At 50.4% G+C, this 27,961-nt stretch overlaps 11 protein-coding genes across 11 annotated transcripts; 8 read left to right on the top strand and 3 right to left on the bottom strand.

The window, feature by feature from the left end:
* Positions 1-24: 24 nt before the first annotated feature.
* BJX68DRAFT_203891 (autophagy-related protein 17) lies at positions 25-2,402 on the bottom strand. Its single transcript, XM_071037610.1, has one exon. The coding sequence runs from the start codon at positions 1,829-1,831 to the stop codon at positions 176-178; it is 1,656 nt and encodes a 551-aa protein (XP_070902361.1). The 5' UTR covers positions 1,832-2,402; the 3' UTR covers positions 25-175.
* An 880-nt stretch (positions 2,403-3,282) lies between these two features.
* Positions 3,283-6,170, top strand: BJX68DRAFT_230150 (F-box/WD repeat-containing protein). The gene is made up of 2 exons (XM_071039180.1): positions 3,283-4,112; positions 4,163-6,170. The coding sequence occupies exons 1-2, from the start codon at positions 3,717-3,719 to the stop codon at positions 5,846-5,848; spliced, it is 2,082 nt and encodes a 693-aa protein (XP_070902362.1). The 5' UTR covers positions 3,283-3,716; the 3' UTR covers positions 5,849-6,170.
* Positions 6,171-6,626: 456 nt separating this feature from the next.
* Positions 6,627-7,364, top strand: BJX68DRAFT_263699 (uncharacterized protein; the record flags this gene model as incomplete). The annotated part of the gene is made up of 1 exon (XM_071044759.1): positions 6,627-7,364. The coding sequence occupies one exon, from the start codon at positions 6,627-6,629 to the stop codon at positions 7,362-7,364; it is 738 nt and encodes a 245-aa protein (XP_070902363.1).
* A 687-nt stretch (positions 7,365-8,051) lies between these two features.
* BJX68DRAFT_263700 (uncharacterized protein) lies at positions 8,052-8,915 on the bottom strand (the record flags this gene model as incomplete). Its single annotated transcript, XM_071044760.1, has 1 exon — positions 8,052-8,915. One exon carries the CDS (start codon positions 8,913-8,915, stop codon positions 8,052-8,054), a length of 864 nt encoding a protein of 287 aa, XP_070902364.1.
* A 1,228-nt stretch (positions 8,916-10,143) lies between these two features.
* BJX68DRAFT_263701 (uncharacterized protein) lies at positions 10,144-10,680 on the top strand (the record flags this gene model as incomplete). Its single annotated transcript, XM_071044761.1, has 2 exons — positions 10,144-10,507; positions 10,577-10,680. The coding sequence occupies 2 exons, from the start codon at positions 10,144-10,146 to the stop codon at positions 10,678-10,680; spliced, it is 468 nt and encodes a 155-aa protein (XP_070902365.1).
* Positions 10,681-11,265: 585 nt separating this feature from the next.
* BJX68DRAFT_263702 (uncharacterized protein) lies at positions 11,266-12,858 on the bottom strand (the record flags this gene model as incomplete). The annotated part of the gene is made up of 8 exons (XM_071044762.1): positions 11,266-11,662; positions 11,722-11,817; positions 11,894-12,178; positions 12,236-12,303; positions 12,365-12,432; positions 12,490-12,526; positions 12,585-12,604; positions 12,666-12,858. The coding sequence occupies 8 exons, from the start codon at positions 12,856-12,858 to the stop codon at positions 11,266-11,268; spliced, it is 1,164 nt and encodes a 387-aa protein (XP_070902366.1).
* Positions 12,859-15,356: 2,498 nt separating this feature from the next.
* Positions 15,357-17,781, top strand: BJX68DRAFT_203919 (cytochrome P450). The gene is made up of 6 exons (XM_071037611.1): positions 15,357-16,198; positions 16,254-16,427; positions 16,485-16,828; positions 16,878-16,990; positions 17,044-17,330; positions 17,383-17,781. The coding sequence occupies exons 1-6, from the start codon at positions 15,775-15,777 to the stop codon at positions 17,682-17,684; spliced, it is 1,644 nt and encodes a 547-aa protein (XP_070902367.1). The 5' UTR covers positions 15,357-15,774; the 3' UTR covers positions 17,685-17,781.
* Positions 17,782-19,160: 1,379 nt separating this feature from the next.
* On the top strand, positions 19,161-19,686 carry BJX68DRAFT_263704 (uncharacterized protein; the record flags this gene model as incomplete). The annotated part of the gene is made up of 2 exons (XM_071044763.1): positions 19,161-19,479; positions 19,559-19,686. The coding sequence occupies 2 exons, from the start codon at positions 19,161-19,163 to the stop codon at positions 19,684-19,686; spliced, it is 447 nt and encodes a 148-aa protein (XP_070902368.1).
* Positions 19,687-20,787: 1,101 nt separating this feature from the next.
* BJX68DRAFT_263705 (uncharacterized protein) lies at positions 20,788-21,186 on the top strand (the record flags this gene model as incomplete). Its single annotated transcript, XM_071044764.1, has 2 exons — positions 20,788-21,013; positions 21,074-21,186. 2 exons carry the CDS (start codon positions 20,788-20,790, stop codon positions 21,184-21,186), a joined length of 339 nt encoding a protein of 112 aa, XP_070902369.1.
* A 1,765-nt stretch (positions 21,187-22,951) lies between these two features.
* Positions 22,952-23,692, top strand: BJX68DRAFT_263706 (uncharacterized protein; the record flags this gene model as incomplete). Its single annotated transcript, XM_071044765.1, has 2 exons — positions 22,952-23,258; positions 23,331-23,692. The coding sequence occupies 2 exons, from the start codon at positions 22,952-22,954 to the stop codon at positions 23,690-23,692; spliced, it is 669 nt and encodes a 222-aa protein (XP_070902370.1).
* A 3,317-nt stretch (positions 23,693-27,009) lies between these two features.
* BJX68DRAFT_263708 (uncharacterized protein) lies at positions 27,010-27,528 on the top strand (the record flags this gene model as incomplete). The annotated part of the gene is made up of 2 exons (XM_071044766.1): positions 27,010-27,292; positions 27,377-27,528. The coding sequence occupies 2 exons, from the start codon at positions 27,010-27,012 to the stop codon at positions 27,526-27,528; spliced, it is 435 nt and encodes a 144-aa protein (XP_070902371.1).
* Between the last annotated feature and the right edge of the window lie 433 nt (positions 27,529-27,961).

Below are 27,961 nucleotides of genomic sequence, written 5' to 3' on the forward strand. Positions count from 1 at the left end.
GCATCCACATCAGCAGCCTAACGGCTGGAGTATACGCCCGCAAGATGCTTCAGTCCGAAGCGCTCAGTCCAGGCAAAGCCTGATTCAAGTTCATCATGTAGGTCGCCCGGGGATAGCGGGCTGCAAGGTTATCTAACAAGGCAAGACGGTAAGTGAAATGCAGATAGTGCCGGGCTCAGGCCTCCTGGCGGTCAATTGCATGTCTGCTCTTTAACCGAGCAATTGCTTGCTCTACAAGTGACTTCGGTAAGTCAGGAATGATTTCACCATGGTCAGAGGACCCTTGGTCGTGGGTCTGCGCGGGGTGTTCCCCTTCAATGGGCTCATGGCCCTGTCCAGGAGTGTCCTGGAGAACGCCCTTGAGCAGGCCGCCAGATATCCGGCAAAATTCGATACGCATTGGCTCTCGGCTTAAACCCGGCCAAATATCAGATGGCAGATAGTCGCCTTGTTCGACCCGAAACGTCTCTCGAGCGTTGACGTCCTCATCATACAGCGCATCAAGCTTGTGACGAGTATCTCGTAGTATCTTCTCGACACGGTGACGGACGTGCTTTCGGCGTGTTACCTCGATGATAAGCCCGTCGTACGCCTCAAGGAAGCCGTCGTACAGCGAGCTCAGGTCGGAGAGATCCGCCAATCCTCCTTTGATACGGTCGTGCTCCTCATTCCACACACCAGTGAAGGTGTGAGCTTGGGCGATGTATCCCGGCAATCGGGTGGAAGCAAGGGATGATAGATGGGTGAAAACGTCTTTCGTGGCGCTGTAGACTGCAGCAAAACTGTTCCTTTGGGTAAGCAGGTTCTCGATAACCGATTCCATTTCCCCGATTCGGTCTTGGATCTCCATCACGACATCCTCCGCCTCAGCAGCGTCATTGATGATGACATTCACCATTTCCCGATATTCGGAATCACTCAAGGGGTCGAGTGGGGCGTTCAAATTTGCGACAATATCCCCTTCGTGATTCCCGCCCCGGCTGCTGATTACACCATCAGGCATGTCGCCTGTAATGGATTGAGCAGCCGCGCCTCCACCTTCCGTGTGCTTAACGGCGGTCACACAGAGATCAAAATGGCGCACCAATGATTCTAACAGATTCGCCATTTCTTGCGCGTGCATCTCAAGGGAATGCACCATCGGTGGCATCGATGATAACGAAGGCAAACTGGTGCTAGATCCCGACTGCGAGCCTGATGATGACAGCGATGTCCGAGAGTTCGCTAACTTTGTAGCCGCACGATAGGTTCCCAGCGCCTTTTTGATTGACTGGAGCTCATCATCGAAGGCATAATTGGACGCATCGAGCTCCGCTTGCGCGGCATTTGTTCGATCAATCGAGCTCTTCAGGGTTGCATGAAGCTCCTCAACGCCTCGCTCGTCCACAAAGTCGTGTAAACTCCTAGGATCTTCCCCTTCAGGCCGAAAAGAAGAATGGACAATTGTTTCTTGAAGTAGGGCAATCGTCTTCTTGAGCCGCACATCAGCTGCATCCAGGCTTTTGAGCGCACTGGCGAATTCCGACCGCCCCCTCAATGAGATTTCCTCGACCTCGGCTCGAACATTGTAGAGGAGCCTCAGTTGACTGTTCAGACCACTGCGTAAGAAGCCTGTCCGTGCGGAGACCACGACACTCTCCTCGAGGGTTGAGCGGGCAGCGGTGACTATCTCGTTAGCTCGCCACACATGATTGATGGAAGACAACGATCTCTTCGCCGCAACAAGGTGAGAGATTAACGTCTCTAGTGGAGGCGGCCCCGTTGTCTCGTTCCCCGGCTCAGGAGGGGGCAGTGATCCGCTGGATTCCGAGGAGGAATGCAACGCGGACATGATGGGAAACCTGATCTCACGGAAGACGGGTCCTCAAATAGTGACGCAAGCGGATTAGCGGCAAGCGGCTGCCTTTTCGATGAGCAGCCCAATGACGATGGGTATCAAAGAAACAGGGATACACCGGAAGCTGGAGCAGAGGCGTTGCAAGAAGTGTCTGGCCCGAATCACGTGGAGCCAAGAGATCAGACACGCCCCGTGATTGCGGTATCCTTTATCAAAGAGGAAGAGCGAGGCCACATGCAGCGTTTGGTTTCAAACTCTCAGCGTCACGTCCAGATAAGGTCGCAGAAATTGTTGAGCCAGTGCAATCGAACCTGACAAACACGGTGCCCGCTTATCACAAACTTACTTGATTTGAGTTCGGTATGAAACAGTTTGTTTACGGAGTACTGCTGATTCGGCTGAAAGTCTCCGAGCAATTCAACGACACACGCTGATCGTGCTTGACGATCCCGCAGGCTGAGCTCTCTTTGCGATCTCTCGGATGCAGTTCTCAGCACCTTGCGACGGCAGTTGATTCGCTATGCCTAGAAAACCCGCGCTCAGACCTTTCTCGCTCTAGGTAGCCCGATAAATATCAGCGGTAAGGCACCCAAGTCGCACGCGGAGTAACTTTGAGAAGCAGTATGCGCGTAACTTTAGCCCCGATCGAACCATATGCGACGAATCATGTCCGCTATGTTCCGCAGGGGGTGTCTTGGTCAACCCGTCTCAGGATAAGATGGCACAGATCACCTGGCTGAGCGAGGTTGCGGTGAGACTGAAACAGAGGGTAGCATGCACGATCAAACCGTGCTCTCTAGCGGCTCTGCTCGTTATGTCGGCCGAGAAACAGGGGAAACCCCGGCTATTGATAAGCTCCTCCTGAAAAGGAGGTGCAAATAAGGAGGTTCGGAAGTGCGGGAGCGCGTGGATGAGCACGGAGTATATGAAGGAGTCGGCTTGAACCGTAGCCGATTGCGTACCTGGCGCGAGGAAGTTGGGGAGAGCTTGACGTCGCGGAGCTAAATTGCGCTAACTGCACTAACCGGAATTGGTAATTTTGCCTCTCGCCTGGGCTGCAGATGATATCGTGCCATCACCTGAGTGAGCAAAAGTTTGATGGGTTATTGTCAGTACGCTCTGGGAGAAGATCGCGCCTAGAAAGTACACAGAATGTAGCTAGCGATATCGGTCAGATGGCATGACCTGTCTTCTGAGAAGGAGGAAGAGTTGGAGCAGCTGGGGAAACTGATGGGTTGAGTCAAGGATTCCCCGTACTCCGGCGGACGGGTCCGGAGACTGTGTTGCAAATTAAGCCAGGTCCAGAATCGAGGCCCTAGTGCAAATGCGACAGGATCATTGCGACGAATGGTGTCAGCTCTGGAGAAGAATTCCCTCATCTCGCCGCCCAGCTGGTGTCACAACGGGTACCCATTGCGCCATCGTATCACGTGACCACAACCAGCGCTTCGGAGCGGCAGTGGAGACTGGAGTAAAAGCAATTCAGAGCACGAGCGGGAGATCCTGACTTGCGTGATCGATGCGCCATCTTACCGCTCCTTAATCCAGCGATTCATAAAGTCTTATTAAAAGGACAGGCCAGATTTTCATCCGCCCCTCATTCTGTGCCCGACCATTGCGCTGTGCTCGACTCGCGGCTGGCCCATTGTCGAACGTTCTCTCGCCTTCAACATCGGTCGGCGTGATATTCGCAATCACGACATTCGCCACCAAGGTCCAACTCCTCTGACTCGACAGCACGCTATATTACGACCTCCAACCCGTCCATTCGTCGCTGAACCCGCTCTACGATTGCCCTGACGACGTCTACACCTTATCGCAAAGATACTGGGGGTGGCATGGTAGTTTGAGGTTCTCTGGCCGACCGCAATACCCCGAAATGTCTATTCCGGCCGATACCCTCCCCTCTCACGTTGTGACGGAACGACGCCGATCCGACGACATGCACAGCGATTCGCAAGACTCGCAAACTTCATTCAAATCTATATTCGGTGGTCCCACACGAAGCCCGGAGACAAAGGAGAAGGAACTCAACTCCCACCAGCATTCTTCCCACGGCTTCGGCAATGTTACCAAAGCGCCTGCCAAGCTTGCGACTCAGAATGTTGCACCGTTCCTCGCCAGACACATCCCCGAACAATATGCCCCTCTAGGCCCTCGATCTATCCTGCCGGATGAGCTCAGCAGCGTGAGCTCCAAGTACTGCTACCGTCATCGACCTGACCTCAAGTGCCGGCGACAGGCAGACGAACCGACGATGGATAACCTGCAACGAGTATGCCCTCCCACTTCTGTGGCCTATTCTTGATACTAACCATGCGCAAGGAGTTGGAAACACTCCCACAGGGCGATCAACAAAGCATCTCGCACGTCTGGTCCCTCTTCTCCGCCGCCCCTGCGAAGCACCGCAAGCTCTTGCTGCAAGGCATAATGGCCCAATGCTGTTTTCCGCAGCTGTCATTTATCTCCGCTACCGTTCGCGACCTTATCCGCATCGACTTTGTGACCGCCCTCCCTCCGGAGATTGCGTTTAAAATCCTATGCTATCTGGATACAACTTCGCTTTGCAAGGCTGCTCAAGTCTCGCGAGGATGGCGAGCACTAGCCGATGATGACGTCGTCTGGCACAGGATGTGCGAACAACATATTCATCGCAAGTGTAAGAAATGCGGTTGGGGCCTTCCTCTCCTGGACAGGAAACGGCTGCGCGAGTCCAAGCGCGCAATTGAACTCCGCGCTTCAACGTGGGACATGGAGAGAGAGACTGTCACTCCTCAACCAGAACTTCCGGCAGAGTCGCAAGCAGACTGCTCGAGCACGGGCAAGAGGAAGCTCGAGCCAAACGACGAGGTATCCATTGTCAAGCGTCACTGTTCGTCGTTCGAGTCCGACTCTGAAAAGGACATAGATTTCTTCAAGACCCGGTACAGGCCATGGAAGGAGGTCTACAAGGATCGCTTCAAGGTCGGGACGAACTGGAAGTACGGACGATGCTCGATCAAGACCTTCAAGGGCCACACAAACGGAGTCATGTGCCTGCAGTTCGAAGATAATATTCTTGCTACTGGCTCTTACGATACGACCATCAAGATCTGGGACACCGACACCGGCGAGGAACTGCGCACACTTCGTGGGCACGAGTCTGGGATTCGTTGTTTGCAATTCGACGACACAAAATTGATCAGTGGCAGCTTGGACCGAACAATCAAAGTGTGGAACTGGCGTACTGGAGAGTGCATCTCCACCTACACCGGCCATCGTGGTGGTGTTATTGGACTGCACTTTGACGCTTCCATTCTCGCCTCTGGCTCCGTCGATAAGACGGTCAAGATTTGGAACTTCGAGGACAAGTCGACTTGCCTTTTACGTGGACACACTGACTGGGTCAACGCCGTTAGGGTAGACACGCAGTCGAGGACGGTATTTTCCGCTTCGGATGACTGCACAGTGCGCCTTTGGGACCTGGACACGAAGACCTGTATCCGGACTTTCCAAGGACACGTCGGCCAAGTACAACAAGTTGTGCCGCTTCCCCGGGAGTTTGAATTCGAAGACCACGACGCTGAATGTGAGAATGACAATCTCAGCACCACTTCCGGCGACACCGAACCGCAATCGCTGCAAGCTTCGTTGGGATTACCGTCGAACTCGACGTACAACCAATCCTCTGCCTTTGGCCCCGGCTTTGGAAATGGCCGTGCGGCCCCACCCCGCTACATGGTCACAAGCGCCCTTGACTCGACCATCCGTCTGTGGGAAACAACCACAGGCAGATGCCTGCGCACATTTTTCGGCCACCTGGAGGGCGTTTGGGCCCTAGGCGCCGACACCCTCCGCATCGTATCCGGCGCTGAAGACCGCATGATCAAGATCTGGGATCCGAGAACTGGCAAGTGCGAGCGCACATTCACCGGCCACTCGGGGCCAGTCACCTGCATCGGCCTCGGCGACAGCCGCTTCGCAACTGGAAGCGAAGATTGTGAGGTGCGGATGTACAGCTTCCAAAGCTGATCTGCCTGCTACTCCCAATTTTGTTTTGAGTTCGATTTCTTCTTCCAGCCACATTTCAAAGTGGGATTGGTTCTAATGATTTTTTTTTTGTATTTATGGATGGATGACGGATACCCTTTGCGCTGGCGTTGCCCATTTCCGGTTTATATCTTTTTCTTTTCGTCTCTATGTGCAGCGTTATCTGTTTGGGTTGGTTGGCCAAGATCATGGTCATGGACATTGGGAGGCGTACTGATCTCAAAAATTCAAAATTCTGCGCAACGCATCGGAAGGAATTAACGGCTCGGATATCGAATAGTTTCATCCACAATCTATATGTTCTTTTCTTCTATTTCATACAAGGTCTCAGAGACCTTTGCAGTCGGTGGCAAGCAAGTCGGTAGTAGCAACCGGACTTCGGAGGCAGGAGCGTGGTTGTCCCCTACTCGCGCTTGAAGACCAGAATCAACGTCAACGATCACCCTGTTCTTCCTCATCTCCTTCGAAAATGTCTAATATACCGAACCTCCGTTCCAATCATTCAGTGGATGCAGCATGTCTCTGGCGCCTCCGCTTCTCCGCCGAAACCGATTGAGACGTACAACCGATTTTGTTCATCAGACCACCTCAAGGTTTCGGAGAGAGTGTCGTAGGAAACTCTGAGCGATGACATTTGACGAGGGATTGACGACAGTAAGCTCCGATAACCTCTACAACTGACTCCATCCCGCCGTGAAGTCACCTTTCACACTGTCGAGCTCATCACAGTGAAACCACGAAGCCCTCCTCCATCCGGAAAATGCGTTTACGACGGGCCATACGGGACCATACTCGACCTCTCTGTGAGCGGATTGAAGACAAACTAGAACGGTCGGGTAAGCAGGTCGCCGCGCAGAAGTTTCGCCGCCTCCAGCATGACGTCTTTGGCCTCACTGAGATTGAGTGGTACTTCCTCCAAGAATACTTCCGCAACTTCACCCTACTTGGCTACGCCGCCCAACGCGCCTGGACGACGAGTCGGAATTCCTACCTGAACGACAAGCTGCTAGCGTCCTCAACGAACCCAAAGCAGGCTGCGGAATACCGCAAAACTCGCGACGTCCTCGACGCGGAAGTCCGGGAGAATAATGGGCTCATCCATCTGGCCAAGGTGTCGCTGTTTGTGAGTAAAAGGAAGCTCCTGCACACACCGATTTTCCGGGCTTTCAAGTCTCACAAGGAGGAAAAGGACGATTGGCATATGACTACTTGGTTAGTTGCGCGATGCATCAAGGCTGGAGGATGCTGCGCACGCGGGTGTGGATGCTGCAAAAAGGACTATACTGAGATTTGGGCTGGGCACTGCACGCCGGGCTGCGGCTGCTGTCGGGAATATGCTGAGCACGGAAACAAAGTGGGAGTACTGGACAAGTCGGTGGAGGCTGATTTCGACCTCGATCCACCAAAAGATGATGTCTACAGCCGCTTGATGGTGGATGCTTTGATATGGGGTTTGTTGTTGCGAAAGGATTCTCATCCGCTTTGGCCGAGGAGGTGATGGATAATCGTGCGAGATGTATTTCATGTATTTCATGTGTTTGAAGGATTGTTTGCCGAGGTTCTAAGGTAAACCCCTATACGGCTATCGAGGGAGAAGAGATCCTTGATCGGAGTAACTAGATCGTGAAGGCACCCGTGGACAAGCATCTAGATCTGACATTTACTGTAGTAAAGATATTGACGGATCTGGATACGACCACGACCAGCTGAGCGAGTCGGAAGCACGATTAATGGGATGGGATCCTCATGGGCGGAGGTGACTGAGACCTAAAGGGGCCCTGATGTACGTAGTGGCAGCTTCAGAAGGGGCAGAGGGATTACGATGAAGGTGTCAGCCAAGAAGTCTTTGCATAGTATGAAGATGATTATACATGAGGATACTTGATCTAAAAGTAGAGGAAGAGTGAAAGATGAAAGAGGGAAGGAAAGCAGTCATATTGTGACCCCTTCACTAAATACAGGAATGACCCAAACTCCAAAACTCCCAAGACACCTGAAGCAAAAGACAAGACAGAAATGTTTTTGTTATACATGATGTTTTCAAACAAACGACAAGCGATAGATGACTCCTATCATCCTCGGGTCCGGCCCTCTTAGCATAAAACAAGACAGGAATGTTTTTGTTATACATGATTTTTCTCCAAACAAATGACAAGCAATAGATGTTTCTTTCCTCCATGGCCTCCTAGAGACCCCGCCCCTTCTCTCCCTCAGCAACAATCATGCTCTTGTCGTTCTCCTTTTCCCTCCCCCTCCTCCAAGCCCAGGACCTAGTCGTGGGCTTATACCATTTCTTCTCCTCAACTCCAACGGTGACGTTATACTCGAGGCCCTCGGACTCGAAGCGGACGAGGCGAGTAGCTGGATACTCGCGGCGGACAGACTGTGAGTAGCGCGAGGTGGTGTCGTAGGCGCTGCGTGCGGCCGGCGAGGAGAACTCCTTTGTATTGATAGTGAAACGGACATGGGACTTTTTAGTCATGACCTCGTCGTCGTCGTCGTTCTCGGCGGGTGCGATGGTGGGATACTCGTTGCGGAAAGATTGGAACCCAGGCGAGGTAAGGTCGTAAGCACTGTGTGCGTGTGCGTGTGCAGCTTGGTTGGGAACCCCCTTTGACTCGATGACGAAGCGGACATGAGCCGTGTCCTTGGCGGGTGCTGTCGTGATCTCGGTGATGGCGGTGCGGTGGGTGATGCTCGGATACTCATGGCGAACAGAGCGAACCGCAATGGAAGCAAGGTCGTAAGCGCTGTGTGCAGCGGGAGCTGGGCACGCCTTCGAGTCAATAGTAAAGCGGACACGAGTCTTCGAGGCCATGGCCTTGTCGTTGGCGGAAGGCATGACTATCCTGGTGGTGGATGTCGTCTTGAAGGGATACTCGTGGCGGACGGACTGGAAGCCGATAGAGGTGAGATTGTACGCGCTGAATGAGGTTGGAATGGCGATTTCGTTTGATCCGATGTTGAAGCGGATATGGGCTTTGCCAGCCATTATGTTGTCGTTCTTGATGGGTGTGACTGTTTCGGTGATGATGGCGGAGGTCTCCATTGTCGAGTGGGTTGACTGCATTCTGTGCAGTTCGCAGATGGAGATGAAAAGAGGTGAATAAGTGAAGTGAGTGTTTGATTGTAGAGAAAGAGGGAGTCGAATGGCAGTTGTAGCAGATGGTAAAGTGGAGTGTTTTTGTAGATAGTTGGTAGATGGATGAATAGTGGAAGAGACAACAAGAGACGACAGACGGGAGCCGAGGAGGACGGGGTTTCTATATGCCCCAAGGGACGTTGAATCACTTCAAGGTTAGGTTAGACCACACGGGGCAATGCCAAAAAAGCTAGTATAGAGAGCTCCGAGCCAGTGAATAGCAGGTGGTGACGGGGTCGGATCTATAAAACTGCTCGCGGATGGTTCATCCGGGGCGACAAAGTTAGGGCTAATCTTCCGGCCCAATGGGCAGGATTCCGTACAGATCAACATTGGTACCAAGGGATAAAAGTTAGATGTGAACCGAGAAACAACCTACGCTTCCTGCTCAATGTACATGTTTTCAGATGCGAACTCGGAAACTTATTCTTTGTGGCGGTGGTCTACTCTGATGACGGTGGATGGCTGATGGCCAGGAGCGAGTCTACAGAGAGGCGCTGTACAAGACTTCGCGGAATAGCCAGCATCCAACTCGAGTGCAACAAAAAGGAAGCATAGAGACAGACCTTAACTGGGTATCTAAGATGCATCATCTCAAAGTGCTGCCTTGCTTTAGTCCGGCAGTAGGTGGGCAGATGGAGTGGGCAGACGATGATTGTTCGGCACTGAGAAAAATTTTGCATAACGTGCAACTAGGCTACCTCATACGGAACCTAACCTGGGTCTAGTGCTCTTCTCTTTACTGGAAAGTGTGCTAGAAGCATCATAGCGAGTGTAAATAGGCTTAGACACTGTCCGTAGTGCAGGGAATGGACCAAACTGGCTCGGACGAATCAAGTCAGGCAATGATGGATGGCAACAGAGCAGAGCCTGTTTGTTTGCAAAGAAGCTTCGGCATGAAGTTCTCGCCGTAAGCTTTCGAAGCTTAGTACTTGGTTCATCGAGGAAAACTTTGAAGCAGATGACGGCGACGGCGGCGGCGATTTTCCTGCCTCTGTCCCCCCCTCTTCTCTTCTGTTGCACTCCCTCTCCCCATCTATCCGTCTCAACTGCTCAACTTCACTTCTCAGAACTTGAATATTATCTTTACACTGCTATAATCTACTCTCATATCATCTTGACCATATATCCCAATATGGACCACGCCGTCTTCATCCTTTTCTCGCGCTTCCAGCCTCGCGGAAGAAACAACGCCAACAGCGAGAACAGCAACGCCAACAACGAGAACAACAACGAGAACAGTAACGCCAACAGCGAGAACAACAACGGCACTGCCACTACTACTACTACTACCAGCACCATAACGGACAACAGCATGACCAGGCCACCGCCTATCTACATCTCCGGGCTCTCCTACCCTAACGACGCCTACGCATTCTGCGATAACCTCAGCACCGAGACCCTCCCGAAATACAGCAGGGAGGGCGAGGACCTCGAGATGGCTGTGCTCCCGACATACAAACAAGCCACCAAAGGCTTTTCTCGAAACAAGCTTGGGAGTAAGTCTTTCCATTTCTTCTGCTTGATGTCTTACTGTAGGAGTAATCAGGAGGCTAACGAAACGACAGAACTACGCCGCCACTGTCGAAAGGACCACATCCTTGCTCTCTTCGTGGTTTTCATGTGTCTCATCCTTGCTGCTGCGATTTGGGCTGCTACGAAGAAAGAATGAGTTGATGGATCTTTGGTTGGGGGTTTAAAGACCGACGATAAACGATAATGGATATTTGGGATTCGACGGCGTTTTGGAGTTTGAATGGATATCATTGTTTGGATATGCCTGTTTTCTCATTCGACGTGAGGCTTTCTTGATTGCTTACAAAACCGAGGGTGGCCGCTGAAATTGGAATTTAACATCTACACTCGTCTACTGTTTTAAGCCCGAATGTTGAGCCGTTATTTGACCATAATGCCACCGTATCATGTCGCCCAAGTTCGATATATCCTTTAGGATTCATACTCTAGTACTGCTCCTCAAAAGGAATCCCTCAACTTCAGCGAGACCTACCCTCGGGTATAGTAGTGTATACTCCCGAAATGACAGAAGCCGTACAGAGTGCTTGGACCCTCTGTGTGTGGATGCTCCTCCTCCGTATCGTAGCCAGTTCTCAGGTAGTTGATGAATGGACTCAGAAAGCTTCTGAGCGCCAAGCGTATGGCTACTACAAAGCGTCATTACTCCCTGGCAAGGGAAAGAAGATAGGCACCAGACCCTATTCATAGATATACAGGCGAGGGAAAAAAAAGAACCCCGTCATCAAACCATCCGATGATACTCTCGAACAATTCCCCTTGACTCAATAATATTCTCCGTACTCTCCGTATCCCCCTCGTTATCCGACTGTGTATGGACCTGGTAGGAACTCGTCACAGTAATGCCAGTTATATCCTCGCTTTTCTTCTTAGAGTGATGATGGAACCGACGACCGGGACCACCACCGCCACCGCCGCTTCCCTCATTTTTATCAAACGACTCCAGCTGGTGAGAGCCTGGTTGGTTTTGGTGCCGCAAAGATCTAGATGGGTAGGACCGGCCCGGGGGGTATCTGTTGCTTCCCCTTGAGGTGGGGATGAGCATTGGGAAGACGAGGCGCACTAAGGGCTTTAGGACGGCGAGGCAGTTGCACATTATCCCAAAGTTGAGTTCGATTGCTCTGTGTGACATCTCTGGGTTAGGGAAGCATGGGAGAGTGAATGAGGTGCGGGTACTTACGACCATACGCAGACGGTTGCTTCGTACCATGTAAAATCGACCTTGTCGAGGATGTTCATGATGTAGGTGATGCGGACGATGCTGGTGATCATTGCTCTGTATGTCGGTAGAAGTTCTGTTAGAGAGGCACACACTGAGGCAGACCGAGTAGGAGGTTAGTATGGAAACCTACGCAGACCCAAGCGCAAAGATCAACCCCAGAGAGAGCTTTTGCAACAGCGGCAACTGAAGCGCCCACAGTAACGGAATTGGAATCAGTAGCATCAGGAAATCTGTCACGATATTCAAGATCGCCTGCCATAGCGCCAGGCTGTTGATGCAGGGGGTTGCGCCTTCACTCAGGGGATTACATCCGCCAGCTGTTGCTAACGTAGTTGCTAGTGTATAGCCCGCGATGATGAACATCAATGCATAGATCATATATCGGAACTTTTTCGACGGGTTAAGTCGGTGATACCTGAAGAGAGTCAGTCTACCTTGGCTCTGCGGCGAGTTCTTTTGCTCTGAGTCCCACAAAATAAGAATTGAAAACTTGGTCATGAATGGTGCCCAGCAGTAGGTTACTACAATGGGTATGAGAAGCTGATTTCAGGCAAGAGGCTTTAGCTGCTGGTCAAGGGCTCAGACATTTACAGGGGCTTACTTTGAGATACGTCGGAATCGCAGTGGCCGGCACGTTGTACAGGTGTCTCCCAAACCCATATTTCATCGCTAATGGAAAGATTAGTCTAGTAATAAGCTTGAAGACCTGAACAAGGAGTTTCTTACAAACAAAGCACAGCGCAAAGAAGGCTATTGAGAAGAGCTAATTGCCACATTAGAGATTCGAAAACCAGGCGAATGTCACGGATCTATATTCTTACAGCAGACGCAATAACAGCCCCTGCAGAAGTCTGGTCAGAACAGCCACTCGATGCAGCAAAGTCGCAGGGAGTGGAACATACAGTCGTCAAGCCCGAAAGATTTGACAAGGAAGAGCCGCGTATAGAGCCGCAGGAGCAGTAGAAGAAGGGCAATTCCCAAGGTGGAGGCATAGGTGAGGATAAACTCCTGCTGTACAGAGGTCCTGGTGAGAGAAAAGTCCGGCGTAACCCCGTCCGGTGGCGGCATGGCGCCCACGATTTCCGTGGAAGCCATTATGAGTGAACAACCAGTTTGAACCTGAAGACCCTCATGAGGTCGACAAGAAGGGAAGAAGGAAGAAGAGGAGAAGAAAGGCAACAGAAGAAGCAGAGAAAAGAGGCTCCCTCGTCGAAGTTCTCTTCGATGAAACGAGGCAATGTCTTTGACTCTGATCGTCCATGTCATTTCCTAATTCCCCAGAATTTGCCTTGGGAGACAGGAGTCGAGCCGGACAATGGCGTCGCGCGTTTTGATTTAGTTGCAGGCGAAGGATCGTATCCCCAGTCGGGTTGAAGCCCTAGTTCCTTACAGTCGGTGATCACCTGACGCCCGGTCCCACCTGACGCCCGATTTCACCACCACCAGCGATATCGAATATGAAGCAATTCAACCACATATAATTATTATTATCGCGTGATCTTTTGGTGGATGAATATAGTCATTATTAGGACTCTATATACAGTTTTTAATTGGTCCGAAAGCGCTGTGGGAGCCGGATCTCGCGGCCTCGACGATTTACTATTGGAGGGGCCTCTGGGACTTCTATAGGCGTTGTTAGCCTGGTTTCTATAGATTTTTGCTGGCGTGAAGCTTTAGAGACCTTCTTTAGAGTCTTCTTCACCTGCTAGAAGTCATTTTAAAGCTAGCGATCCGCCTCCTTTACTAGGCGAGCATCCTCCTTTTGTTGTTTCTTTCGCTCTGCCTCTAGCAGCCGTAATTCTCGCTAGGATGCTTGATTTCTCTTTCGCTCTTCAAGCAAACGTTGTTTCTCCTCTTTAGTAAGCTGTCAACGGACCTTCTCTTACTCCTTTAACGCCTTGGCGAGTTGTATAGCTTCATCCTTCTACGTTTAAAGATCACGAGCCTGCTGAACCTTTTGAGGAGAGTAAAAAACTGCACTACTATTCTCAGGGGCCGCGAGCTCAAACTACAAGGGTTTCCCACATTAACGCTTCTTCTTCTCATTCTGGAGGGCTGATTCGAGGCCTTAGTAACGTAGTTTCAGGATAATATTCTCTGTAGAGAGGTGATACATTATTAAGCTCAACTTCTTGGTGTTTTTATCATATATATCAGTGACAACTTGATTTAAAAGCTTCTCAATCTTCCGCCAGTCCTCTGCCTGTAGGATAGAGCGTAAGGAATTACTTAAGGAGGGCCTAGAGTCTTTCTGCTTGTTAAATCGAACTAGAACTATTTCCAGATTCAGTGGTCATATCCCCACAGTTCGCTATGAAGAAAGGATATTACTCATTAATAAGGCCTGTTCCCAGGCTGGCCAGAAGAGGTGGAAGAAGTCCTGTTTAGTAATATGACTGAGGCCCATTAATTTATATAGAAAGTCCTCGAGATTCTTGCTATAAGCGGTGGAGAGAGGGCTAAAGATCCTAATATCAAGCGGCTGCAGCGAATGAGTTGAATAAGGCGGATATGTTATTAGTAGGATCCTATTAGTGTCGCAGTAATCAATAAACTTCATAGTAAGGTGAGATCCGTGACCATCAAGGATAAGAAGCCTCTATCGCCTACGCGCCTTGTCCTTGGTCTCGCGGTCGAATATATTAGTCAACCAGGCGTATCCTAGCTCATCATTGGTCCAACCACTTACAGAGGAGGCGAAGAAGCAAGAATGAAGCTCAGGATCAAAGTCTTGAAGCTAGGAATCTTATATATTACTAGTAGAAGCCTAGTAAATAAGACCCAGTGAGAGAGAGGTTCCATTAGCGCAAATATAAGTAATTAAAGTTATCTACTCGCGATTCCTATCCTACAGGCGTTGCTTAAACCCTCCCCTAGTTATATATTTCTGCTTCGAGAAGATCCTGAGGCCTTTAACCAGCATACCAATAAGAAATCCTTTCTCGTCTATATTATAGATATCCTCTAGCCATAGCTCGTATTACTACATCTTCCAGCTTAACAACTCGAAATATAGAGTGTATCTGTATGCGGAATCAGCTCGTTTTCACGCGGCATCAATAGCTGTTGTATAGGTTGAGATAAGGTCATCTTAGTAATGCTTTATAAAGCGCCCAGGCTAGTGTTTTCTAGGCTTCTCACTAGTAATTTCCTTTGCAAAATTCTGAAGCATCTTATGCGACGTGAAGAGGCCTCGCTTAGTAAGCTTATTAATATAGCTTATTAGTTCTTTTTCATGTTAGTTGGTAAGAACTCGCTGTTACTCATATTAGTGGTCCCTAGGGCGCTATACCCCGCGGTGGCGTCTTGATAGCATTGTCCGATCAACACCAAATTCTTTCGCAATCTTAGTATAATTAATTGAATCGCCAATCTTCAACGAGTTGATTGCTTCTATCGCCGCTTCAATTAAACCCATATTGATTGAGATATAAGCTGTTGAAAATTATCGAAAAAACAGTCGGTGAGGGGAAATCGGGCGTCAGGTGGGACCGGGCGTCAGGTGATCACCGACTGTAGTGACCCGCCCTTCGTAACGTATCTCACGGCTGGATGCCGTCCACGCCCCGAGGGCCGAAAGTTTCCCAGATCCATAATAGTAAACCGAGCGCTTTGGCGAACCCGAATGGCTACTCTCGAGCCGTTGGTGGGTTCGATGGAGAAAAGCTGAGACGGCGGACTCGGGAAGCTCCGCGAGCGCCTCCACTGTCAAGCCGGTCATGGAGTCGTGGAGGGAAAGAGCGTACGGAGTATCCACCATCGATCGCTCATTGCATATTAGCCCCCAACTTGGAATGGCTCTCTTGTTCCCCGGATGGGAAGGACGCTCAACTCTCGATCCTAGCGCATACGAGGCCGTCGAATAATAATCAAACTATTAATACTTTCTGAACATCGCCCGATCCTTAGGATTCCCTCACAGAAACAGAGAAGCCCCTAGATAATTTCCCTCTTCTCCCTCGACCAACATCTTTGGTCGTGCACCCACTTTCGGATGCAGATGCTGTCACAATGGCGGACGCCCAGCAGTCACTCACGCCCACGATTCTGGCAACGGCCAGTCTCACGGGTGTCGCTCTCCATCTTTTCTTCTTTAAACATGTCGAAGTCGACAAGCGCCCCGTGTCGACGGCAGCGTCTTTTATCGTAGCATATTTCCTGATTGCCAGTGCTCTTCCCCGAATCAGCAGCGAATACGAGGGCTTCCTTTGGTCACGTACTGTCGCCCTTCTGGCTTGGTTATCCCTGGTCCTCTCCCTCTGGACGAGCATTCTCGTCTACCGCGCCTTCTTCCATCCACTGAAGAACTTTCCTGGCCCTTTCGGTGCGCGATTGAGCAAGTTGTGGAGCTTGAACAAGGTTCTCGAAACGAACATCAGATGGTATCGTACTCTTGATGCACTCCACGAGAAGTATGGAGACTTTGTGAGAACAGGTAGTCGACTCTGAATGATCCTTTGACCTTTACTCACAGAGCTAATCCGTCACAGGGCCTCGTGAGCTCGTCATATTTGATGCAGCGGCCATAACCCCGGTCCTGGGCTTTGCGTCGGTAACTGGCAAAGGTCCCTTTTATGATTCCATGGAAACTTCCGTCAACACGACTCGGGATCGAGCTTTCCACCGAAAGAGAAGAAAGGTGTGGGATACCGCCTTCAAGATATGTAAGTTGGAACATCACCCCTTCATTCCGTGAGCCCCGTACCCTGACACTACTGCAGCGCTCGCGGACTATGCCCCCCGTGTCGAGGAGTTTACAAGCCAACTGCTCACTCGAATCGGGAATAACCTGGGGAAGCCCATTCTCGTGAATGAGATATGCATTCACTACAGCTACGATGTGATGAGTGCCTTGGCCTTTGGGGAGCCCATGGGCTATATCAAGGGCGAGTCCAATGACACTGCCAAGTCGGTCCTGGATAACATCCAGAAGGGAGTCGATGCGATTGGCCTCCTCCTTCATGTCCCCTGGTTGATGGGCACATTGACTACTTTCTCTTGGGCAATCGGTCCGATGCGTGAGTGGAACCAATACTCGGAGAGTCTGGTCATCAAGCGGAAGAACGTGAGTCGCCTGATTCACCAGTATCATTGTTGCTGTCTGACAAGTGCAGATGAAAATCCCCAAGCCGGATCTCTTCAGCCACCTTCTCGACAATACCGAGGACACTGCTACCGGCCGTGCTCTCCTCAACTCGGAGTGTCGCTTGATTGTCGGTGCTGGAAGGTGAGATATCTTCCTCTTTTAGTTCCAGAAGGGATTCTCATTTGACTGAATAGTGACACAACCGCAACCGCCTTGACGTTCCTGCTCGTCAACTTTGCCCTGTACCCAGAGTGGCTGCAACGACTGCGCGATGAGGTTGACCCTATTCTGGCCAGCGGCAATTTCAACAATGCTCAGACGCTGCCCGTTCTGGACGCAATTATCAACGAGAGTATGCGGCTCAGCCCGTCGGTATTCTTCGGTTCTCAGAGAGAGACGCCCCCAGAGGGAATGAAGATTGGAGACACATATATTCCTGGGGGAACCATTATATCCATTCCGGCCTATCAGGTGGGCAGAGGTATGTACAGCTAGTTTTTCCCAGTGGCATTTCTCTAACATAACATGTGTAGACGAGCGTAACTTTGTCCATGCAAAAGAGTTCCTCCCGGAAAGATGGTACTCGAAGCCCGAGCTCATCATCAACAAAAGCGCCCACATGCCCTTCCTGACCGGCCCCTTCAACTGTGCGGGCCGGAACCTGGCGATGATGGAACTCCGGTCCGTCGTAGCGCGGGTGGCCCATGAGTTTGATATTGCGTTCCCTCCTGGATCCGACTTCGATGCCGAGGATTACTTTAGTCGGATCAAGGATCATTTCGTGTCTGGTGCACCGCCGCAGAATCTTGTGTTTACGAAGAGGAGAGGCGTCTAGGTTGTTAGTTGTCCCTTGAAAGGTCTCATACCGTGGAATGGTACTAGAGGAAATAGATGTTCAATCACGAGCATATAGATATTGCACTCATTTCTTACGTAAACACGGGTCACACAAATCCTTTGGACCATACTCTTGATAAAATGGTCGTAGAAGCTATAGGCATAGATGGTGGTGGTGAGAGCGTGATGTAGTGGACCATGGATAATCAAGCACATTCGCGGTCCACATGGTCCAGCCACTCCACATGAACTGCGTCGCTACAGGATTTCCGATACCTTTCAATCAAGGGCTCGACTTTCTATCGTGGACTCTTGCTTGCTTAGTTGTAATGATGATAGAATCATGATACGTACAGTATTAGTTGTGTGATCTAATGGGAGCTCTGCCTGTTATATAACAATAGTGGTATCCCCAATTTCCCGAATCATACGAAGGATATGAACAGAACATAAGACAGCCTGTGAATCCTCCCGGTTTCTTACAGGCAAGCTCTATGTAACTAGTTCACGCGAGAAAGAACCACTGACTGTTCCCAGACACGCAAATATAGCACTTCGTCACCACTGAACCCAGACATACCTCCCGAGTGATTGCATCTCGAATAACTCCCGCCAGGTCAAGATGAGATGCAATCTGTTCCTATTGTCTATCTGTGCTTTACATGCCTTTGCCATTTATATACCTCAGAGCAATCTAAGTCCTGAACTTGTCTGTCTGTATGCAGCCTCGTGCTGCTCATACAGAGACTGGTGGGGCAACGAGAGGTGTGGATGCGCAGGTTTTGGTGGCTGTCCTGGTGACAGCATAGTCTATTGCAGAGATCTAGATGGGACTGAGTGTATTGATGGTCATTAAGGGATGGGATAGGGCTAACTGGTTGGTCCAGGTTGGGGTCGCTCTTGAGTATGGAATTGATGTAAATTATGTTCTTCGTCTCACGAATTTGACATGAGCACTCAGATTGGTATACGCTCTTATTGCTAGTATATCAGATAAATATCAGATAAAAGCATAGCAGAGTGTGGCTGGTACTCGCTGACAATGCCAAACTCATCTGATCGACGTACAACTGGGCTTGTTGAAGATAGACGCCAGGTTCGCAGACATAACCCATGTATCAACTATGGAAGGTAGTCTGAAAAGTTGTAATGCGCTGAGATTCTCATTCCTTCTCAGCGGCAGGCTCTACTGGCGCCTCAGATTACAGCTCCTTTGTCGTAGCTCATTCTCGCTGGCCTCCCCTGGCTACCTGGGTATGTAATCGAGTTCCGGTCCCTCTAAGCTAGATCCATGTTACACATAAACCTAGAAAGTTTTAATCCCAAGTCACGTTGAAGAAAAGTTAAATGATAAATCTCCCCATGCTGGATCCAGAGCACAACATTTATATGAGCTCACATATTTTTGGATTCACGTACCCTTTCTCCTCAAGTCACTTGCTGTCTAGATCTAGGAATCTGATCTCACAACAAGATGCCTTACCAGCCTACCTACCCACGATATCGCTACACCGTCCGAAGGAGCACCTTCTACTCCGATACGGAGAGACGCGCGCCACCAGAATACGAGACTATCGAAATGAACGAACTTGCGCCTGTCGATACTCAGCCATCGCGGCCAACTACCCAGGCATCGCGAGGAGGGCCGCCAGACCTTCAGGCCAGACGACGACGTACTGGAAGAAACGCACTCCCAGAGCCTGCCACTCAACCTGCCACTCAACCTAGACGATGGCTGCCTACGTTTAGAGGGTCAGAGAGAGAAGATGGTACTGAAACTTTAGAAGACGCTCGTGAGTCTATTTCTGTTTCCGCTTCGAGGCTGTTCGAATGATGGAATAGTGTGTGCTGATGTCTATCACTTAACAACAGGATGGGAGATACGCCTTTACATCATCATCATCTATTTCTTGCTCATTTTTATTGTCATCATGAACATTCTCTACAATGTCCTTTACAATGTCTACTACGGTAGAGCATTGCGCCGCTGCCAGAGCTAGGCCACCGGAAATTGCTGTCGTGCGTGGATGGGCCACGCGTGCTTGAAACCCTAATTCAGAGTCATCCATCGTCTTGCTGCCACCTAACTTTTCATGTGGGCACAGTTTTTAGACATCGGTATTTGGAATCAAGTTCTAGTTTACATTCGGTCTGCTCTCCTCTGTCTCTGTCGTCGCTGTGCCTGCCCTTCTCCTGCTCTAATGGTCTTATTTATCTCCTCTGATCTTGGTGTCTTTTCCTCTATCTACCCCCACACCATCCATCACATCTCGATTTACCGCCGACTGCCTCTACCTACTCTTTTATATCCATCTACTCTTACCTTCATACTCAGCCTTCAGCTCCGCTCTCATCTCAACCCATCACCACCGATCCCACGCACGCGACCATGGCAGAAATAACCCAACCTCCACTCGCCTACTTGAACAGATACCACTCCACCGGACCACCCGCCTACACGCCAAATGAGGCACCCGGCGAGATTTGCATCGACATGGTCGATCTACCACCGTACTCTCAGTCTCCCACCGCACAAGAGTCACATCGACCTTCTGAACACACGGTTAAAGATAGTTGGTGCAATATTTGTTGCGAATGGTGTTGCGATATTTTTCATGATTGTTTCTGCGAGGACTGTGGGTATATCCTAATTGGGCTGCTGGGTTTTGGAGGCGTCGCTGGCATGGTAGTGGGACTTTGGCTGCTTTATTGTGGTGCGCATTGATAACGTCGTACGGAACTGGTTATTATCGTCCCCGTCCCATCACTATCAATAGCGCCCCTCCTCGCAAGACATCCACAAAAGTGCCTGCCACTTGCACCGTGTGGCTTTTACGTGTTAGCTTGAGATCTTAGGAAGTGGACTTGGTGGTAGAGCTAGATTCTGGCCCCGGAACTACGTAACTTACTACTTAGCTTTCCTCATACTTTTGCTCCTAGTTAGACCGAAGCCTGCTTTATGGTTTACACGTGATGACTCTTGAAGAAGACCCTTGGTTGTGACTCCCTCTAAGGGTTTCTTATCGAAATCAACTCTTGATCTTTGCTATATTCTTCTCTCCTCATCCTCCCTCCTGATCCTAGAGTGCTCTAGACGCACCATGGCAAACCCATCAAGCCCACAGCGCATCTACTCCAACCAGCCTCACGCTACCTATGATCAGAATAGGGCAAATGAAAGCTGCATCGAGATGGGCACCCTCCCCGCATACCCCCAGGCCTACGCCACACAGACACCATATCCGCCTCCTGCAGGCCGAAATCCGGGTAGCACACCCGGTTCATTCTCATGGCGTTCCACGGAGTCTCGCCTCCGCCGCTTTAAAAGTACGTACTCCTATATCAGTAGTAGCATGCCAGACGGGCGTATACTGACCAGGCTACCAGCAAAACTAAGCGATTATATTGGGGAACACGATTGGGTCCGAGGCGTCCTGACGTGTTTAATGGCTGGCAGTATCATCACTGGTGGTTTTGTGCTGCTCAGTCATTTTGACTAGTAGTGTCTCACTGGAATCCTAGTGGTTGGCGAGAATCCTTGCCTTGCGCCAGATTAACTTTGTAATGGGGAGATTGCTGAACATGGTGGCGGAGGAATTCCAGGGTTGGGGATGTGGCTTTTTTTTTTTCTTTTTTTTTTCTTCTCTTGGATCCGGGTTTCGTTATCCATGGATAGATGCTTGTGTCTCAGGCGGTACACGCGAGAGCTCTCTTTCAGGCCCGGCTAGTGGTAGTTTAAATTTATTTCTTGATTCCTCTTCTTCTCTTCCCCTCTTCCCATCATCCCACCATCCCATCCTCTCTCTTTGATTCTACAGTGATATCCACGTCCACAGCATGACAAACCCATCTAACCCAGAGCGCGTCTACTCTGGCCAGCCCAACCCTACCCGCGATCAGGTCAAGGACCCAGCTGAAGTCTGCATCGAGATAGCCAATCCAGACACAGGTCTAGACTGGCATAAGTGGCCATAGTAATAGAGCATTTGCGCTGACCAGGTCGGCTCAAAGAGCCTCTTTTTTGCATCATGTGTTTTTCACTTGGTCTTGGTTTCATAGTTGGTTTCATTGTATTGATGATGTATCTTCGGACCAAATTTCACTAGTCAAAGAGCATCCTTGCCAGTCACGCGAGGATGGATCGGTAAAGGGATCTCAGAATGTTGAGTTTGGTGGCGGCGGCGACGTTCGGCGTTGGAGTGGCTGGCTTTTGTCTTTTCTGGAGTCCTGGTTTTGTTATGCATGTGCTTTAGGCTTTACACGCGAGAGCTCTCTTCAAGACCCTGCTAGTTCTTAACCTTTGCTCCACGATCTTCTCTTCCCAGCTTCTCATCTTCTCTTCTGAACCTGCAGTGACCACCAACTGAATACACCATGGCAGGCCTATCTGAACCACAGCAGGTCCATCACCGACAACACCACGCCGAAGTCCCAATCACATACGACCCACCTGCACCTAACAACGACTTTGTGATCGATGTGGACATAACTATCACATACCCTCAGACTCGTGTTCTCCCAGCACCTGCCCCGCCTCCTGCATACTCCAGTGTTCAGACAACAGCCCGCACTATACCTGCCAGAGGAACCCCTCGCACCCGGGAGGTCTAGAGTAAGTACAGCCAGCCGCAGCATACGTCAGAGACTAGTCTAGCTAACCACTCAGACCCAGAGCAGCCGATCCGCACACGAATCGGCAACTGGCTCAGCCGCCATGCGGTAGGCCTTGTGGGTCTACTAGGTGGCGGAATCTGTGTTGGACTTGTGGTTGGAATGTACTTGGCTTTGGAGAGGGCAGGCTAGGACACTTTGTTATCTTTAGCTGGGTAATTCTGCGCTTCCCCCTAACGTCTGTGACGTTGGTGCGTTGTGCGCCTGGCGGCCAGTCCAGAGGCTGACGCGCGATGGGCAGCAGAGATTGCAGCTCTGCTGCCCATCGTTATTTGTACTATGGAGAAGGGTTGGGGATACAGGGTTGGGGTGCTGAGAACTTAGTTTGGCCTGGAGCCTAGAACGCAGGCAGCGAATTCGGGTGCTAGTGGCGGAGCTGACTCGCTCATACTTTTGCTCTGGGACTGGTTACTGGTTAGGGCTTTCCAGAGTTATGTACTTTTAAGCTTTTTGAGGGGCGGTGGCCTTCCGTCTTCCGAGTCAAGGTTCACGAGCCAGCTATCTGAAATCGACTCCTGCTTTTACCTGAATATTGGCACAGTACCTCTCTTCCTCTTTCTTGCCATCCCACGTTTGATCTACAAGTACAACAAAATGCCAGAGACACAGAGGCCACGTCAGGCTCACCAACGCCCGTACAGCGCGGGAGACCACTCCACATACACCCCGCTTTTACCAGCACCCAGCGGCGGAGTCATCTTTGAGATGGAGGCTATCCCCAAGTATCCCGAGTCCACAATCTCACGAGCACCATCCCAGCCGCCTCCATATGAGGAGATCGATACCAATTGGCTTGCAAGCGAGGACATCTTCACCCCCAACACTCTGAACAATGACGCAAGCAATTCTCGCTCTGCAAGCCACGAGAGATCAAAGAAACCGGTCAAGAAGAGGTTACAGGGTAAGTCATCCCCCCTCTTCACTCATAGATTAAGTGAAGCCCCAGACTCACCACTTTACCCTTCTTATCCAGACTCCAACGCCGGCGTCTGGCTCCTTCTAATCCTTATGCTCTTGCTCATCATCGGGGTCTCCATCGGAGGACCGCTTGGGGCAGCCAAGGCGAAAGAGAATCTCGAGAAGAACGACCCTGTTCCGGCTGGGAATGCGATGCAGACCCCGCCTGCGCCTACGACTACGGCCACTGTTATAAACACGGTTACTATCACGCAGACTGCCGCCCCCGAGCATGAGACTACATTTGGCGATGAGGATGAGGATGACGATGATGATGGGGGTTCGACAACGTACTATGTGGAGCAGCAAGCCCAGCCCCAGCCCCAGCCCAAATCCCCGGGGTTGTTCTCTAGAATTTGGCGTTTGTTTTTCGCATAGAGGGGCTTCTATAGTCGGGTATCTAGGCTGTGCAGACGACAGAAGAAAGTGTATGGGCCAGGGTATGGCATATGTGGCTGGCTTGGACATAAGGGCCCATCACGTGCACCCTGGGGGAGGGTATCGGAACAGACTTCCACTCAACTTAAGCTTTTGCGCAGCATCAATGACGTTGTTGTCTCTTATGACGCGCATGTATTTACCGTCGTCATCTTATTTTGCTTGCTACTGTTCTTCTAGCTACTGTTTATCTAGTCCATCCTACATCATCTGTTCTTCGTACCTACACCTGCCTCTCTTATTGACAATCGTCTGCAAGAACTTCCTCATATAGTCCAACCACATCTATCTTCATTACTCCATTGATCTATTACTTTACTCTCTGTGCACAGCCATGGCTAGATGCAAGAGAGTGAAGAATACCTGCGTACGTCTCTTGAGGAGGGCTCCACCAGCACGTGGAGACCGGCTTCTAGCCCTAACTTGCGAGCCCAATACGTCCAACACGGAATTACCACCAGCGTATCCCTCTTCGATTTCCTCCGAGAACTCTGACGATGTGCTGAAGAAAGACTGTAAGTGGCACCAATCTCAGTTCCCCTTCTCTTGCGAATTCTCCAGTCAACCAAGCTAAAACAGTCATCTAGCACACGAGTCTCTCCACTCGCGCGGCCTTCGCAGACCTAGTCACAGACGCCTCGTCTCCCTCCTACGAGAGTCCAAAGCCTCCATAAAGCACATTCTATCCGAGACAGTCTTCGGTCTCAAAACCGGCTTATTCCTCCTCGCACTCTGCGGCTCGGAAATATCGTTCTACGTACTCGACGCGGTGAAATTCGTGGTGGTGGTCGTTATTTGTATTCTGATTGCTCCAGGTCTCATACTTTACTCTACTATGCATCGATGTACCCGAAAGGAGCCGAGGATATATTTTGGGGAGGATGTGTATTTTGTACCTTGAGCGGCGCGGTGTGGTGGTGAAGCCGGCCGGGGAAAACAAGGCGTGGGGTTCGACGGTATCTATCTATTGCTCTATTTCGAGTATATTCTGTTGTCACTGGAGTCCTATGTCTCTCTGAAGGAGGCTTCAGCACTGATCTATGCTCTCCCTTTTTTAATGATGCTTTACTATATACCCCTTGGCACTTGTTTGAGTCGTCTTTCAATTTCTGAATACATCTATCTACCGTGACTGCTTTTTCTTTCGAGGCCCCATTCCTTGTTATGCTTATTATTGTTTTACAAAAGATAGATGTCACTATATTCGAATTATCACTTCTACCCTGCTACCCCTACCACCTGCCCAAAGCGGGAACTAGGAATATCTCCAGCCCAGTTCGGGCTCCCACCACCGCAGCGAGAATCTCGAGACAACAAAGCCATTTTAGGCGCAAGGTATCGATTAAAAGGTTTCAGAATAAGCAAGTGTTTAAGTGCAGGTTTGATGAAGGCTTGATAGAGGCTAGACGAGGAATCAAAGCGAGAGATAGTTTCGAAGGATGCCTGTAAAGATGTGGAATGGCTTTTGCCGGTGATGAAGAGTTTGGAGCGGGGCAAGTTTCTTATGGACGTCGTTGGTGGCCCTTCGCAATCAGTACTAATATCAATATGAATGACGATAAATATGGGTTGTTTGTTCAGAAGGTGCATGAAGGATTACGAGGTTTCTCGGTCTTCGTGGTGGTTCAAGGCCCATAGTATCCCAAAGCACTGCAAATGCTCACTCCTTCCTGATTAGGATACTCCGGGTCGAGGGCGTTAAGCTTCCGGGGCAGGCAGAATCTTCTCTCCCACTTTCCTCCCATCGATAGTCATCTTTTATTATTTCGAGTCTCATTCATTCTTCAACGCATACCTCTCCCATCTTCAGGACAGTCTTCATGCGAAAACCATTTTCAGAGATGTCGGACGACAAGGCTACGATCCCCGTGTCTTCGCACGAAAGCCCGCCAGTGCTCGCGCCCGTAGACGAGCAGCTCAACGAGAAGCTCGACGTGATATTTGAAGAGCTGAGAGAAATCCGTCGTGGAGGCTCTAATAACAACCAATGTCAGTACCTATGGCAGTGCCTACCTCACATGATCCCCCGCCCCGCCGGCTCCTAGATGTTGGGATACTGACAGGCGACGCGTGAAGACAAGCATTGCCAGAAGATGCTCGACAAGGTCTTCGCGAAGGTGAAAGATATCAGACATATGGCCTCTGATGACGAACAAGGTCAGTGCCTGCAGCCCTACCTATTTCACCATGATCCCCCGCTCCGCCACTTCATGGCTACATAGTGGGATACCTAATCAACGACACCCACAGAGAATTATTGGCAAGAAATGTTGGACAGCATCTTCAACGAGATAAAAGAATCTAAGCGTATAGCTTCCGATGCCAAACAAGGTCAGCCATAACATACCCTACCCATTCAACCATGATCCACCGCCCCGCTGTCTTATAAAGGGATCTACTACTAACAACTGCAACGCCGACCGCAGCAATCTCTGCGCATGTCTCGTCCTCGCGTTCGAAGGCCAAATTGATGGATAGCTGCCCCAGATGCACTGGCTGCGAGAAGCTATATCGGTTTGATTCCTGTCAGCAGTTGACCATCGTGCTGACTTGCTTGATTCTTGGGGCCATATTGGCTATGACCTATTTCCTAAATCGTAGATACTGATAGGCCTGATATTGGCATTCTTTTGTTCTTCTCGCTTAGGTTAAAGAATAAGTGCTTGGTCTTTTGGAGTCAGCTCCTCCCTGTTCTCTAGGATTTATATTTCCTAGATTGGTCTACTTGTCGAACAATCGTAAATGATGTTATGCTCTTCAGTATATGTCAGCTTGTAGCTCCCGTTCTGTAAATACAAGTGCGAGGTCACGCTCTTGCTCCGAGTGTGGGAGTGTGGACGGCTGGGGTGGGTGTGTTTTCCTTGCCACCATCCGGTCAAATTAGGGTTTACGGAGTCGCGTCAGATGTATACCAGACATCAGACTTGCACAAGCAACATCCCCAACCATTTTCCGCAACTTTGTTCTCATTGGCACGGCCACAGCTCAATAAATGAAAGTTTACCTTGAGTCAGCTTATGATTGCTTCCAGGAAGAGGAGCTTGACGAATCTCCGTAGAGGCTGGACAAACCTCGCATGATCGAGATAAAACTCTAAGAGAATTCCTCACTAAATGACGCATTCAGCCTGACGCCTCGCTGCGCCCACCTCAGGCCCAGCTATCCCGCCTGCTTTTCTCCTGTTGGTAGTCTGTTTGCCTACATACTCATCCCCTCTCGTCCCGCTCCCAAGCACCGCAAAATCAGACATCTCCAAGATGTCTCCCCCGATACGATATATCTATTATCGGAACAGCAGCATTGCGGAGGATTCCGAAATAGACGACGACGACTTGCCGCCTTTAGAGTCCGACTTTGATACTGATTTCGAGTCCGACTCCGACATGCTTCTCACCCCGACCAGCTCGATCTCAGGCGAGCGTCCGGCGCCTTCTTCCTCTGCGCCTACTGCACCTACTACCGATGAGACGCCTGCCTTTTTGCAGGTTCAGATTACCCTGCCTCCTCGGATGGGAAGGTGGATTCTCTGGAGGAGACGAGGTATGTTCTTTTCACCCAGACAAGCTCCTCATATATCCCAAAACGATGTGTTGATCTAACCCGTTATTCTCTTCTATTATCTAGCCGCTGTTGCTGATATCCAACTTCGATTTACAGAAGACCGCAAGTGGGTGGCGTATACGTTGGTCGGGCTTTGGACTGGCGCGGCGTTTCTCTCGTACGGGGTTTTGGTTTCGATGCTTGTTCGGGGATTCAAGACGTATTGCAGTTGCTGATTTTTGATCTTGGCCTGTGAAGATGTGGTTGTTATGGAGTCTGCTTTTGGACTGCGTTTGGGGGACTTATGGCGCGCAGGCCAAGGGATGAAAGGGGAGGAGAGGGGCTTATTCAACTCTCCAGTAGGATCTCTATGTTATTTCACCGGTGCCATCTCGTTTCTTACTTCACTTACCCCTGCATTGACATACTATTCGCTCCTGTTATACCTGCACGGCCCAAGTCCATGACCCCGTGAGGTGGAGATGGGACTTTCTCTTACACCATCTTCAAATGTCTCTGAAGGATCTGAGCATGGGAGAAACCTGAAAAGCTAGGCTGCCGAATACCAGGTAGCTGCCTCATGCGGTCCAGAGCGGAAGCCTTATCCTAAACTTTGTTCTCATATCCTTCATCCATCCCCAGTCTTCATCTCCAACTGATCTCCCAAGT

The sequence above is a fragment of the Aspergillus pseudodeflectus genome (assembly GCF_044049435.1).
Source record: "Aspergillus pseudodeflectus strain CBS 756.74 chromosome Unknown BJX68scaffold_8, whole genome shotgun sequence".
Classification (NCBI taxonomy): domain Eukaryota; kingdom Fungi; phylum Ascomycota; class Eurotiomycetes; order Eurotiales; family Aspergillaceae; genus Aspergillus; species Aspergillus pseudodeflectus.

What these genes read in the sequence shown, in the direction of transcription:
- BJX68DRAFT_230150 (XM_071039180.1), top strand. Translation starts at nt 3,717, where the DNA reads ATGTCTATTCCGGCCGATACCCTCCCCTCTCACGTTGTGACGGAACGA. An exon ending in CGATGGATAACCTGCAACGA is followed by an intron (nt 4,113 to 4,162) that starts GTATGCCCTCCC and finishes ACCATGCGCAAG; the next exon opens with GAGTTGGAAACACTCCCACA.
- BJX68DRAFT_203919 (XM_071037611.1), top strand. Translation starts at nt 15,775, where the DNA reads ATGGCGGACGCCCAGCAGTCACTCACGCCCACGATTCTGGCAACGGCC. An exon ending in TGGAGACTTTGTGAGAACAG is followed by an intron (nt 16,199 to 16,253) that starts GTAGTCGACTCT and finishes AATCCGTCACAG; the next exon opens with GGCCTCGTGAGCTCGTCATA. An exon ending in GGCCTATCAGGTGGGCAGAG is followed by an intron (nt 17,331 to 17,382) that starts GTATGTACAGCT and finishes TAACATGTGTAG; the next exon opens with ACGAGCGTAACTTTGTCCAT.
- BJX68DRAFT_203891 (XM_071037610.1), bottom strand. Translation starts at nt 1,831, where the DNA reads ATGTCCGCGTTGCATTCCTCCTCGGAATCCAGCGGATCACTGCCCCCT.